This window comes from Panthera tigris, chromosome C2, assembly GCF_018350195.1.
Source record: "Panthera tigris isolate Pti1 chromosome C2, P.tigris_Pti1_mat1.1, whole genome shotgun sequence".
Classification (NCBI taxonomy): domain Eukaryota; kingdom Metazoa; phylum Chordata; class Mammalia; order Carnivora; family Felidae; genus Panthera; species Panthera tigris.
The window spans coordinates 68,371,239-68,386,035 of record NC_056668.1 but is presented as its reverse complement, the minus strand read 5'-3'; the positions used below and the strand labels follow the sequence as shown (position 1 = coordinate 68,386,035).

At 41.1% G+C, this 14,797-nt stretch overlaps 1 protein-coding gene across 1 annotated transcript in view; it reads left to right on the top strand.

Moving 5' to 3' along the window:
• HACD2 (3-hydroxyacyl-CoA dehydratase 2) overlaps positions 1–12,175 on the top strand; it is a 101,375-nt gene extending 89,200 nt beyond the window's left edge. Inside the window, exons 5-7 of the mRNA XM_042956724.1 lie at positions 3,058–3,179; positions 5,060–5,238; positions 10,522–12,175. Coding sequence (XP_042812658.1) covers positions 3,058–3,179; positions 5,060–5,238; positions 10,522–10,604 — 384 coding nt within the window. The 3' untranslated portion in view covers positions 10,605–12,175. The remainder of the gene's footprint in view (positions 1–3,057; positions 3,180–5,059; positions 5,239–10,521) is intronic.
• The last annotated feature ends 2,622 nt before the right edge of the window (positions 12,176–14,797 follow it).

Sequence of the window (14,797 nt, the reverse complement as noted above, 5' to 3'; positions counted from 1 at the left end):
GCTCAGGACTTTCTCCTGAGCAGTCTCAGTTTGACTATGTCCAGAGTCGGGAAGCACACGGCTTCATGGGGCGGCCTATTTCATTAGTCAACTGGTTTGTTACACACTTCTTATTTTAACTAGGCATTTTTACTCCCTGTTAACTTTGCCATTAGTCTTGTGTCCATATGCCAGTTGCACACAATATTCATTTACATATTCTGAAGTAGTTAACCTTCTCCTTTTCCAAAGTAAGCTTTGCTTGTTCAGGGGTTCTCATAACCTACTCAGACCTCTGGGTGGGATCTAATCTATTTGGAATGGAATCACTGGGATGAGACTATTAATGTGGCCAAATACTGGTTGGTTGCTTGGCTGATTGGTCGTTTGAACAACCACCTGCACCCTGTTGGCACATATGAAGTTTGTAGTTCACTAAAAACTGCTCATCTCCCAGATTCGTAAGCTGAGTCTTCTCCATTCTGTGGTGGAGTCATTCTGTTGCTGCTGAATAGTTAGCCTGGTTAAATTTTATCTTCCTGGGTTTTTTATTGTGGTAAAACATAACAAAATTGTCCATGTTAACCATTTTTAAGTGTATGGTTCAGGTGCAGTAAGTACATTCCTGTCGTTGTACAATCATCACCACCGTCCGTCTCCAAAACATTGTTCATCTTTCCCAACCAAAACTCTGTATTCATTAAACATTTATTTCCTATTTCCTCCCACCCCTCACCCCTGGCAGCCTTCTATTCCTACTTCCTGTCTGAATTTGACTTCTCTGGGTACCAGATGAGTGGGATATAGTACTTGTCTTTTTGTGACTGGCTTATTTCACTTAGCAAATTGTGTTCAAGGTTCATCCACATTGTAGCATGGGTCAGAACTCCCTTTTTAAGGCTGACTAATATTCCACTGTATGTATATACCATTCAACTGTTGATGGACATTTGGGCTGTTTCTACCTTTAAGCTATTGTGAATCACGCTCCTGTGAACACAGGTATACAAATAGCCGTTTGAGTCTCATTGATCTTACTAGCTTCAACTCATTACATTCTGTCCCTGTTTTGTGTCATTGGATAATTGTTTACAAATCAGATAAGCTTGGATCACTGACTTTACCCAGGTACCTTCCTGTTAATCTGAAGGTACCATTTGTATAACATGGTCTTCACAGCTGGGTTCTGGGAGCACCTGCTTTCACATCCAGCCTGAGTGTGAGCTTGTTACCGTTCTTTTGGTTCAAATCTAACTTGGGCCTGGAGAGAATGAGTCCAGTAACCCCGAGGCTGGACCAGAGTGCAAGGGGGGTTGTTTGTTACCTGTCTTTTGGAAGGCCACTTAAGACTATACAGAAACTAATATCAGGTATCCAAAGCAGGAACTTAATCTTGGAGTGACCTGATTAGAATTGAATTTGTTTGCTCCACTTAGCAAAAAGCACAAAGTGCTTTTAGGAATCAGAAGATGAATAAAACACGTTCCCTGCTTTCAAGATGATTAGAATGCAAAATTTTGGAAGGGCTCCCTATTGCAACCCAGAGATCTTTAGGCAAGCCTTCATCCCATAGCTGTAAAACAGATCTTCAGATGAGGAAGATTACAAAATACATCAAAAAGCAAAATGCTCTGAAATTATGTTTTAGTATAGGTGGATTTTAAGCAAGGATTTGGGGACAGACTGAAAAATGAAACGTAAAAGCTTCAGAGGTATTTAGGTTTTACTCGGGCTAATACAAGAGCACCAGGAAAACAAAAAGTACTCTTGCTCTTGACAGTGCAAAATTCTTATTATTTTTAGGGATTAGTAACTATGCATTTATGAAATTCTTTGTCAGAGCAATTTAGCTAATAGGTATGTAAATGACTAGTTATTTTATTGCGTAGGTGGATCGCTCCATGTACCCTCTCTGAGGAAGAATATAAGTGCGAAAAAGTATTCACATTGCAAATGCAAGGAAGAAAAGTTAAGGTTAGAATGCCATACCTTTGTTGTATTAGGTGTTAGGAATAAGGCAGAGAACATCCATCTTGTCCAAATCTGTCCTGTTTACTCAGTGGAATTTCTTAATCACATCCAGCTCTCTGACTGCCTGTATTAGATTCAAGAAACCATGAGTGAATTGGGTACAAGGTAGTTTCTTGTTACTGGTCTTCCAGCCTGGACCAGGATCATTATAAATGTGGCTGGGGGGATGGCGGAGGCACTGAAAGCAAATGCCAGTGTGGTAGAAATACATTCCACGTGAGATTTGCAGTCCAAGGCATCTAAAACCTAAAAACCACCTGGGGGGGGGTGCTGTGTTCAAGTTTATCGTTATTTTCATCATGAAAATAATCCAGAAGAGGCTGGAAATTCCAGAGCCTCCTGTGGTCAGCATGGAAGTTTCTATAATTTTTAAGTTAAACCAGGCTTCTTCAGGGGAAGAAATCACCAATGGGAGAGAATAAATGGGCTATGCCTTTCAGACAGTCTCTGGCTCTTCTTCCTTCACTTGAATTCATCCTACCCAGTGAATTAGCCTCATCTTCAGTTGTATTTCAGGCACTATGTTCCCCTCCTTTGAAGTTTCCTCAGATTCTTAGCTGTCATGCAGATCAAATTAAAATTCTTGTTAACGGACAGACCCCAAGCTTGCCACCAGTTTGCCCTGCTACCTTCTTATCTAACTAGTCTTGACTCCCACTAACATCAGTTCACATTCTCCGCAGCAGGCCAGCAGACAAAACACTCATCTGTGTTTGTTTTTTCCTGTGGGCTATATAACTCGTGGGATTCCTGTTTCTGCCCCTCCTACTCATCAGTAAGCTGAGTTCTTCTCACTGGCCCTTAATCACTCGGCTCTACACAGCTGTTGTGATAGGCACGTGTTCCTATATATGGTAGGTAGGCTCTTCCTGTGCTGTGCCGTGGCCCCCAAGGATACAGACCAGGGCTGTGTCCAGTTGTTCAGTCCCCTAGCTCGGCAAGAGGGTGGGGGTGGGGGAGGGGGCGTGGCTGGTGCTGCACACTGGTGCAGCTTCTTTGTTAAAATGTTTTATGTGTTTGCTTTTGCTTTTGTTCCTTTTCCTTCAGGTACAGAGTGAAGACAGTGTCCTCCTGTTTGTTATTGCCTGGACAATCACAGAAATTATCCGTTACTCCTTTTATACTTTCAGTCTATTAAACCATCTGCCTTACCTCATCAAATGGGCCAGGTAAAGTACATGGGATAAAGATTAACTTTTGAAGTGATCCATCACTGTATTTGTCCTTTTTTGCTAAATATTGTCTCCAAGCTCCTAAAAATAAATATATATACGATGTCAACTATACTTCAGAGTTTTTTTTAATTGTATGAGACAGGTGTTGGGATTGGTGATATGAGACTGGTCTTCGGATTTCATCAGGATAAGGGATGCTCCTTAACTTTGATTATTAGAAATACTGTTTTAAGTTGTATATATTTATTTTTATTGGATCAATTATTTTCATTTAAATTATTCGGTAGAGATTTGATGTAACATCTCTTTTTTTTCATACCAAATTTTACTGATGAGCTCCTGCCCTTATGTTTTTTGGACCAAGTCCAATTCTCCTAGTCTCAGTTTTGCCAAGAGGCTATGACTCAATTTTTAATTCATAACAAACGATACATGTGGTTTTAGAATGTTAGCAATTTTATTTTGCTTTGATAATTTTTGCCAGCAGTATTTGTTATGAATTGGGTAAAGGGCTGACAGTTCATACATTTATCTGAACTAATTCAGGAGATGGTTGTGAGCAGTGTTCTGAGTTGGAGAAGACTGTGGGGAGAGTGACAAAGCTAAAGGATCAAAACTGTCCTTGGGACCCAACTGCTCATTTCATAGAAGGAAAATGGTGCTTCCTAGACAATTTATGAGTTTGATGGTTAAATTACAGACCTCAATCAGTTGTTTCCAACGTTTCAAGTATGCAAACTTCCTTTTTCCCCCCAGTACACAATTTTATTAGGAAAAGGGAAGAATGGAAAAAGATAGCAATTAGTAACTAACCAGGCAAGCATCGTGGAAGCTGTCTGGTCTGTTACAGGGAGAGTTGGCTGCCCAGCCCTGAACTTATCAGTGGAGAATGATTTTCTTGTCCATGGTTGTCCATGGCCTATGGAAGAATCTTCCTTTTCCACTGACCTCTTTAGCATGGCTGAAGCTGGCAGCGGGGAACACGGTGAACACGGCTTCCGTTCTTTGTCACAGATTCCTCAGCACAACTTCTGCACCTGGAAGTTTGGAACCCAGAGTGCTCGCTGTCAGCTACAAACACCAAAGCCTCTTTAAAATTTGAGCTGATGGTTTCCTTAGCAATACTAACACCTCCGAATGATTTCCAGTTAGTTCCACAGGATGAACTTCTCTCTGAATTCTTTTTGAAACATAATTCCTTTTTAAAGTGAAAAAAATTGTGTGGATTCTCCTCTGTAATAGTAACTGTAGGGTTGGGTTGTTTGTTTTGTTTTGGTTTTGAAAAATTGCATAGTGACCAAAAGCTGTTAGGAACTTTTAAGGTTTTTGAAATTAGCATATATTTCATTTTTCACAATAACATGTACAGACATTTGGCTAATAGCAGCACTAAAAGCACACTGGATGCGCTATGTTTTTCAGTCCACAGACCAGTTTGGTATACATTGTAGGGATTCTAGCTACATGCTCTAACGTCTCCCCCACCAACTCCCTGCAAAGCCCCCAGCTCCACTTCTACCCCACAGGGCAGGATCCTTATATGAACCATGACTCAGTGCCTCTACTTCACCAATGATTGGCATCATCCTTGTTATTTTAGGGAGTTGTATTGAATGTTGTTTATTGGGCCAAACTGAACAAATTGTAAGCTGACTGAACACATTTATTATGTTTTATTTTAGAACATTCAGAGACATACCTGCTATAGGCCCTTTCCAAAGACTGGCTTGTAAAGCATGAATTTAAATAGTGGGCAAACAGGAAAAAGTAGAAACAGTAGCTTCCTGGAAAACCTGTACGGATTAGAAGGGTGGGAATGTATCCTACTAGTGCTGGCTTCGAGCCTCAGTCATGAATATTCTGTTTTGTTTCAGGTATACACTCTTCATTGTGCTGTACCCAATGGGAGTGTCAGGAGAGCTGCTCACAATATATGCTGCTTTGCCCTTTGTCAGACAGGCGGGCCTGTACTCCATCAGTTTACCTAACAAGTACAATTTCTCCTTTGACTATTATGCATTCCTAATTCTGATAATGATCTCCTACATTCCAAGTAAGTAAACAGTTATACATATATTTATTTATGTTTTTAAAACTGGCTCTACAATAACTAGAGTTAAATGCCTTTGGATGTTTTTATACCATATCCAAATAAATGTAAATCTGATTTATTGGGAACGCTTTGGTTTTTATTGAATGCTGACTGTTAGAGGGAATTTTCTCTGGTAGTAATTGAATAAAGATGAACCGTTCTCAAGATAGCTGCCAAAATGCAGCCCTTCTCAGTGTGTAGGTTTGGAACAGTGAATACCGAGAAAGGTTAACTACCTATTGAGGGAACGTGCTGAGTAGAAAACAAAAAAGGCCATTAAAGACTTACCGTGAGTTTTTCTGTCTCTTGAGAACTGCTTGTTAAGGTATTTGGAAAACATTGTAAAGAGATTTTTGCATTTTTATTTTATCAAAATAGTTACTTCATTTTTAAGGAACCGATAGTTAACTAGAAACAAATAGCAAAATAAAAATATATTTCTTTCTATATTTCTTATTTTCTTGTTTGGAAATAATCACTAAAATCATCTGAACAGGACATATGTTCTCTTCAGGATGATTTCCAGTTATTTTAATAATCCTGCTAAAGGTTGAAATACAGGTAATCAGATGTGCCTATCAGCATATTCGGTAACAAAGAGAAATGGCCATGTTTGAGGCTTCTGTGAAGTGAATCCTGTTTGCTGAGGAAGAGTTGTTTAGTCCTTTGCTCAAATTCTGATATTCACTTGAAATCCTATGATTGATTTTCACATATCCAAAAAGATTTTGTTCTAGGCGAGGATATGTAAAGTTAATGTGTCTTCTCATTTAGCTATTTTTATAGCCATTGTGACTGTGAGTTTTATTTTAGTCTGTAAGATGCTATATTCTCCCCTAAACCTCAGGTTAAATTCAGACAGGAAGGTTGGATTTTTCTTCAGCCCACAGCGTGAACTGAATGAATCATCCTAACAATCGTAAGCGACATGTTTGTGTCCCTCTGTGGAAAATTGCATTTCATGCGTTGTGAGAAAAAAAACAAAAAAACAAAAACTACATCCAGATTTCATGTGAACGTTTATCTTGGAGAAATTCTTGGACTGTAATTCTGCTTCATGATTCATTTTCCACTCTTTATTAATTATCAAGTCCTCCTCTTTGGTACTGGAACCGTGGTGGCCAAAGGCCCTTTCTCTTCAAATTAAAAAGGTAGTTGATTTTCAAACAAAAAAGACAAATAGAGAAGAGTCTAAATTAGCTTATGGTTGTTCATCTTTCTAGTTTCGTTCCCTTCGAGTTTCATTTTCCAGTCTCTAAATATTTTTTATTTCATTTATATTTTTTAATGTTTGTTTTTAAAAGAGAGAGAGAGAGAGAGAGCATGAGCAAAATAGGAGCAGAGAGAGAGGGAGACACAGAATCTGAAGCAGGCTCCAGGCTAAGTAACCTCCACACCCAACGAAGGGCTCGAACTCACAATCCCAAAATCAAGAGCCACACGCCCCACCGACTGAGCCAGCCAGGTGCCCCCCATTTTCCAATATCTAGAGCCACGGTTCCTAGTTGCAGTGTTGCCACCCCCAGAGTAGCACACGTTATCCCAGTGGGCACCACAGGATTTATTTAAAATCAGCAAAAGTTTTTGGGGCACCTGGGTGGCTCAGTCGGTTGAGCATCCGACTTTGGCTCAGGTCTTGATCTTGCAGTCCGTGAGTTCGAGCCCCGGTTTTGTCTCTGTGCTGACAGCTCAGAGCCTGGAGCCTGCTTTGCTTGTGTCTCCCTGTCTCTCTGCCCCTTCTCCCCACACAATCTCTCTTTCAAAAATAAACATTAAAAAAATTTTTTTTTTCATTTTTAAATCAGCAAAAGGTTTTGAATGAATAAGAGATAAGTATCAGATTGGATAACTGGCAGAGGAGCAGGGATAGTATCATGAAATCAAATTATGGAGCCCCTACCTCAGAGATGCTATAAGATCTTAGTCTGCCAAAGAAGGAATGTCTTCATTCCAGGACAGCCTGAGTCTCTCTGTACCTCCTAGTCTTTTTTGTGGTCTGGTGGCCAACCAGTGCCCAGACTTTTGCCTCTGCCTATACTGAACCCTTTATCTAGTTAAGGGGCCTGGTCAAGCACAGGTGATAGTGATTCCCGAGGGAAAACAAACCCCGTTCCGTGGGATTGTCCTTATGGGCCTTAAGACTGAGAGATAGGAGAGAACACAAAGAGTAGGTTGGGGTTCTCCACAGAAGTTGGCTTTCTTGACCTGGGTTCCTTCCCCTTCTTCCATTCTCAGCCTCGTTTTGCTAAGAACTTGGCTTGGTTGAAGTCTATATTACTTCTTTCTTAAGGTGGCTTAACTCCTATAGACCAAGAAAAAGGGCTGATTTCAAATAAAGATTAACAGATTTTCTCCAAATCCCTGACACACACACACACACACACACACACACACACACACACACACACCCGCCCCAATCCAGGGTCAAGATGACAGCCCAGGCCCTATCTTCAGATATAAATCATTTGTGTCTGCTGGCACTCATTATGGGTTTGGCCTGAGCCAGTTGCCCTGGATGTTTTTAGTTGTTTAGGTTGTTGAGACCAGTTTGTACAGTTCATTCCAGCCAACAGCACATTTCCAACTTTCCAAAACTTTGTATTTATAAGAAGAAAATGCAGAGTTAAGAGAGGTTGCTGTTGACATCCAGCCTTGACCAAATTTGGTGTTCTTTCTACAACTTCAGTTTCTTTTTATCTTCTCTAATGGGAAGTTGGTAATATGTATTATATAAAAAACATCCTTTCTTTATGGTCCTGACCTATTGTTGCATTGTTGCACATATACCCCAAATTGTAACCCCGGGAATTTTCTTGTCTTGGGGTGCTTTGGAAGCACCCTCACTCCCTTGCAAGGTGCCCCTCTCCCACCTTGCTGCAGCTGCACCGTGTATAGTATCTGTGGGACTTGTAGATGTTTAAGTCCTGTCTACATTTCCTAAACCCCCTACATTGATAAAAGTTGGCTGTAGGGGTTGGGATTTACAAAACAAAAAAGGGGGGTGCTGAGAAATGAGAAACACCAATGTAGGGTGAGGACACTGAGAAGTTGGGCACCCTCCAGGTCATCAGTAAGCATAACCACACCTCCGATTTTCAGAGACACTGAGAAGACACTTTTCCCAGGCAGCGTACTTCCGTTTGCTCTCAGCCTCCAGTGTTCCTCTCCCGAGAGGAACCCCTACCCCCACCACAACCCTCGAGTGCACAGCAACCATCCCCATTCCGTGTGTGCTGAACTGGGAGAGAAGAAGGTAGAATGCAAAATAGCCTATTGTCAGGTCGAGATTGTCTTGGGGGGTTTCTTCTTTGGAGTCCATGGTTAAAAATAGTAGCCATGTGTCTGGAATTGTTTTGGCCATTTATAGTTGGGTTCAGCCTAAACATGTGGGTAATTCAGATGGAGACAGCATCACCCAAGTTCTGATCACCAAGAAATCATTACTAGAACTGTAGAGAACCACCAGCCCTAGGGCCCCCATTCTCCTGGCCACCTCCACACACATTCCTTTGCTCGGGCACAGAGAAACCTCCGAAGTTGCAAAGAAATGAGACGGCCATATCCGCCCTCCCATCTCTGACCTCTGGCCCTCACCCATGGGGAGGAGGATACTCAGCCGGCTTGCTGCTGCCACCGAGGGTCTAATGAATGGCTTCCAGGTCATCCTCAGCCCCTCTGAACTAGTGCGGAAGCTTTAGCCAGCCCTGCAACCAGTGCAAAAGTCCTTAGTGTACTTTGCCACAAAGTTTCCCTTTACTAAAGTATATCTATAGAAAAATGACTGGCCCCACATTTTTAAATGATTGCAATTAGCATTCCTTATGGTTTAATTATATCTTTACTTCCAGTTTTTAGATTATAGAGCTTGTCAAATTTTCTGGCTTTCGTACCAGAATAGTTCTCTCCCTGTTGAATTCTGTGCACAAGCTGGGTCTTTTCTCCGAATAACTTCCTGCCTACAAGTAGCGAGTGGAGGGGATGGCAGTCCTGGTCGGTACCGGCACCTCCTCTGCGGTTTCCCAGATCCATGTGTGCACACCCCCTGATGTCTTAGAGTGCTTCGGGAGGATCGTTTGAAATTTGGCCAACGTGGAACCCATTTAAAAAGGAAGAAACTGTCAGGGGAATAGTGGAAATTACCACCCCCCCCCCCCGCCCAGAAATACAGGTTACTGTCTACAAAGTAGAGATTGGAGCTGTTGAGAAGGGAAGGGGAGGAAGCATATTGTACATTTAAGACCATCCCACTGGAGTTATTACACAGTTGTTGAACCCCCAGTTCCCAGTAACCTTGTGAAGGCAGGTGGCTTAGCTGGCATTTCCCAGCAGGAATCCTATAGGCATTTGGGGTGGGACAGCTCTTAGTTGTGGGGACTATCACACATTGCAGGTTTTGGCATTCCTGCTTCGTATGTTAAATGTCAGTAACCTTCCTCCTCCAAATATACACTCCCCTCCCCGCAATTTCCGAATACTCCTAAGGGAGGAGGGGCCACCCCATTTATTTGAGAACCAGTACTTTTTTTTTTTTTTTTTTTTTTTTTTTATTTTGAGAACCAGTACTTTTTAAAGTAATCTATGAAGTGACCAAGAACAGAATCTCCAGTCCCTAAGATACTAGCTTACTTTTCATCAGGACTTTCTACATCCAAACCTGGCTTCGTCACGTTCAGATGAAATGTCATAGCCCTCCTCCCCCTCCTCAGTCTTCCCATTCAAAGAACAACCGTTCTCAGGAAGTACTTTTGGGAGATCCCCTCAGGTGACAGCAGTGACAGAAGGGGCTAGGCTGAGTGTCAGGAGCCCAGAGACTGGTCCTGATTGCCAAGAATTTGCCGTGAAACCAGACAAGTCACCTACCCCCTCTGGGGCCTGAATTCCTCTGTAAACAGGAATGGTTAAGTCTGTCACTAAATGTCAATTCGGAGAATAAGTGTGAAGATAATATTAGAGGGGGTAGAATGTTATTTGGCAGCTCTGTGGCATCTTGATGGGTAATGGTAGTATGGTACTCTGTGTCACTCTGGTCCTCACCACCCTTTCCCTTCAGCTAAAGCCGGAAAAGGTAAGTCCCTCTGCATTTTTCTTCCCTTTCCCCAGGCGTACTTTGTTCCCTTCCTCGGGGAAGGGATGAGAAAGTAGAGAGTCAGAGAGGACCTCAAGTCCACATGCTTTAGATTTTAAGTGATTTAGATTTAAGCAATTCTAAGTGATCTCTTTAACCAATACTCTCTTTTCTTTCAGCTTTTCCCCAGTTATACTTCCACATGATACACCAGAGAAGAAAGGTCCTTTCTCATACTGAAGAACACAAGAAATTTGAATAGTTCCTGCTTTCTGCACACCCCTAAAAAACAAACTTTTCAATGACAAAAAATGCTGCAGACTTTTTGAGTTCCCAATACGTTTCATAGAAAATAAGTAAGACCTATTTTTAAAGTATTAAAAAAATAAAAACAAGAACCAAAATCCAGTGTCACACAGGCCTGGGATTTTATTTAAAACAAAAAACAAAAACAAAGAACAAAAACTGTTACATAAAACCTCCTGGCAAGTCCATTTCAGCATGCTTTTCAACCAGAAGTTCCCAATATTTATGATGGCTCTGGAAAGGGATTTGGCATTTTATATCCTCCTGTTTCCTTCTTGTATCTGATAAATAAAGATCTGTAACACTAAATACTTGAGAGTTACAGTCTGAGTAATGACGTTGTACCAGCTGAATGCCCGGCTTGCAGTAGAGTTCTGTTTCAGTCTGCAGTGTGTTTATTAGCATTCCCTTTTCAAAGCGCTTGACCGCATGCTGGAAACTCTGTATTTTTGAAGTGGCAAACTTTGTTCTCTTGAATGTTCTGAGATTATGGCTGGGACCTATCCTCTCATATCTAGTGAATTAATTATACAATGTATATGTCTGTGAAGCTTTGGGGTAGTACCTGTAATCTGAAAACAACTAGAACCCTTTTGTTTGTTTTCAGTTGAGTCATTACTGCCTGCCACTAAGAAACGTGCTTGAACTTAGTATGTGTACATCGTAGAGAACCTATCTTATCCAGGGCTCAGCCTCAATCATATTTTAACACAGTGACAGTTCTCAGAAAGGGAAAGCTCAGTCGCTAGTAAATGACAAGTACCTTTCACAGTATCATTCTCAGAACACCCCTGAGTAATGTATTTACCAATAGCTATTCTCGTTTGTGGACCCAAAGCCGGTCAAGTCCCATAAGGAGTTAGAGAATCTGTTACTGAAAGCACATGGAAGGTGTAACTTCAGAAATGTAATCCCGAAGAACATTCAGGGACAGGTTTATACACCCTTATTATTTTATTTTTAAATTTCATTCAACTCTTCTGTTGGGATACTTTTCCCAATTATGGTCCTGTGTAAGTCCCACCAAGTGTAGGTCCAGAGGCAGCGATATGTTCCCGTTGGGCAGCCATGAGCTAAAAGCAGTGTCATCCCCATGTGTTGGAGCAGCCAAGAGATAGTGTCCTGTGGACATGGACTGATTACTGTCATATCTTCATGCTATTTAATTGCTCAGCTGTGCATTTAAGACTCTTCAAGAAAGGGTTGATGAAAATGTAAAGCCCAAGTTCAGATGTGCATTAGATTTTAAACACAGAATGTTCTTTGTGGATTCTTTCTTCCACCCCCCACCTTTCTTTTTTAATGGTTGATTTAAAAAATTTTAAAAGCCTAGCTTACTAGCTTACTGAGTAGTTATTTAAAATATAGTTGCTAATGTCAGAAGAATGTCATAATGGAAAACTAATTTTTTAAGTGTTATTTTCATAAAAGCTTGACAATTAAGATGAAAATGAGAAGAAAGTATGCAGCCTAAAATTTAATGCAGGCAGATGCGTAATAAAATTATTTTTGAATTGAACATTAAAATTCTGCTTCTTTAAGTCAGCACTCTTAACTTGGGCATGTTGAGATTAGAATCTGTTCTTGTACTTCATAAACTAAATATAGAGGAAAGACTATTTTTCATGCTTTTTCTTTTTCCAAAATGTACTTCTACTGTAAAACAGAAACAATTTGAGTTACATTAGTCTTATTACTTAGTTTGGGTAAGATTTTTTCAGTCTTTTCTGGAATAGTTCCAGAAGATGGGATAAAAAAAAAAAATGTAGATTTTCCAGGATCGCTGGACTGGGGTTTTATTCGGGCCTCTCTGTTATAATTTGTCGCTATTTACAAAGAACGGTCTGTCGCAAACAGTGGTATTGCACCAAATTAAACTTTGGCAGCAAGAACACAGCGCGCAACTCCCTCCTCAAAAAGGGTCTCCACCCCTGTGTGTACTTCTGTCCATCAGCATTCAAAAGGCTCATGGCAGATAAGTGAGGCGTGCGTGCGGCCATCACCTCCCTCCGTAACTGGTTTCTTTTATCTCCAACATGAATTAACTTCTCCTTTGAAGTGGCAGTGTTCTTTTATGAATTGAGAACATCTAACCCCACCAACTGTCACACCTTAACAACGTGTGAATGAGGAAGGTGGTGTTCGGTGGGTATTTTGTCAGACTTCCCGTTTTCATTTCAGGACACAGTCAAAGGCGTCACCTGCCCGGCTGCCCACCTGATTGGGTATCTCAGGTTACCCCCTTCAGGGACCACCTTCCAGCAGAGAATTCTTTGGGGTATGCAGTAGTGCTTTGTAGACACTGATCTGCATCCTGCTGTGCTCTGTTTGCTCAGGTTGGGATCACTCACTTAACACGTACTGACCGTTATCAAAGGCACCATGGAGAGTTAGTCATGGAATAAAAGCACTGTCCTTCCAGATGAAAGCTGTTCCTCTGGAGCAGACTTCCCACGGGAAGGGTTTAGAAGATGTAGAGGTAAATTACGAGGCATATGAAGATTGTGCCCTCATTTCTACTCGTTTGTTTCGGTTATTCATTTATAATAAAAGATTGGCGTTGACGTGGTACAACCTGCAAATTATTTTCAACTCTGAGTTTCTAGATAAAACATTGTAAAACTTCAAAACCAGTACATACTGCTCCTTTGAAATTTGGGTAAAAAATTATACAACCATATATATAGTCATTTTTGTATTTTTTCTATGTTGTGGAAACCAAAATTGTAATTTTATAAGTCTTTGATTCACTAAAATTATATAATTTAAATGTATTTTTTGTATATTTAGAAATAAGGAGTTCAAAGACTATATCTAACTTTCTATGCATGCATTTGGAAGCTGTTTTTACCTGATAATGTTAACGTAGTAATAAGTTGTATTCATAAAATATGGATCTGTGTTGCATTTCAAAATAAACTGGTGTGTGCTCTGCCTGGATTTGAAATACTGACCAGTGAGTCTAGTGATTTTTCACATTAAGTTGGCCTAAACGTGGCGTTGTAGGAATATGGAACAGTTTCCGTTCTGTCACGGCTTCCAGTTCTTTCTCTGAGAGGTTTAAAATCTATTTCTGCTATTCACAATGGTTCTGCACTTGACAGGAGAAATAGACAGATTATATTAAGAGGTTTCCAAAAAGTCATTCTTCCTGCCAGGCCATCTTCAAGCTTACCAAACCCCTCTCAGCCTGGCTGCAGAGGGACACGAGGGATTCCACATATAAGTGACCAGGAAGTCTAAGAAAATCGGTAAACAATCGAGGATCCTTGTCTTACAGTGTTTTGGGGTTTGGGGGTTCTTTTACAATATTTTTTTAATCTCACTTTTCTAATATAAGTTAAGAGGGGAAATATTGTTGCCTACCAAAGTTCATCTTATATTAAAACAAGATGTGGGGGCGCCTGGGTGGCTCAGTCAGTTAAGCCTCTGACTCTTGATTTCAGCCCGGGTCATGATCCCATAGTTCGTGAGATTGAGCCCCACATTGGGCTCTGCACTGACAGCACAGAACCTGCTTCCTGCTTGGGATTTTCTCTCTCTCCCTCCCCGGCTCATGCTCAGTCTCTGTCTCTCAAAGTAAATAGATGAACATTAAAGACAAAGAAAGAAAAACAAGATGTGGTCAAGTACCTGCCTCATGAAAATGTCCCCAACTGCAGAGCCATCCGAGGAACCACTTCATGCACTCTCGAGTTCACAGTAGGTAGTGGCAGCAGGGATGCTGACAGGATACGCCCCGCCTGGCCACTTCTGGCCTGCTAGTTACAGACCCCAGACCTCTTCACCTCCTAGTGAAAGTGCTGATGTGCCCATGGGATGGGTATTTTCTAGAAGGCGATCTCTGAGTGACCTTTTCTTATGTGCCTCTAGCAGTAAGGTGGCCACTGCTGGGTCTGCCAGGTCCTTCTCAGACTTAACCATCACTGTTGGTCTCTGTTCCAAAGGGAACATTTTCTTCCTACCTGCTGTCACGGCTTAGACATTACCAGCACAGTGGTTACAGAATCACTCTTGTGTACAGTCTAGTCTGTTTCAGATAGGCTTTTCATTTATGAAAAGAATTATTTCCACTAACACTAAGGAACAGATGGTAAAGTTAATAGTAGAGGCTACCCAGAAAATCCAACCTTTACAATCTTAGTGTGG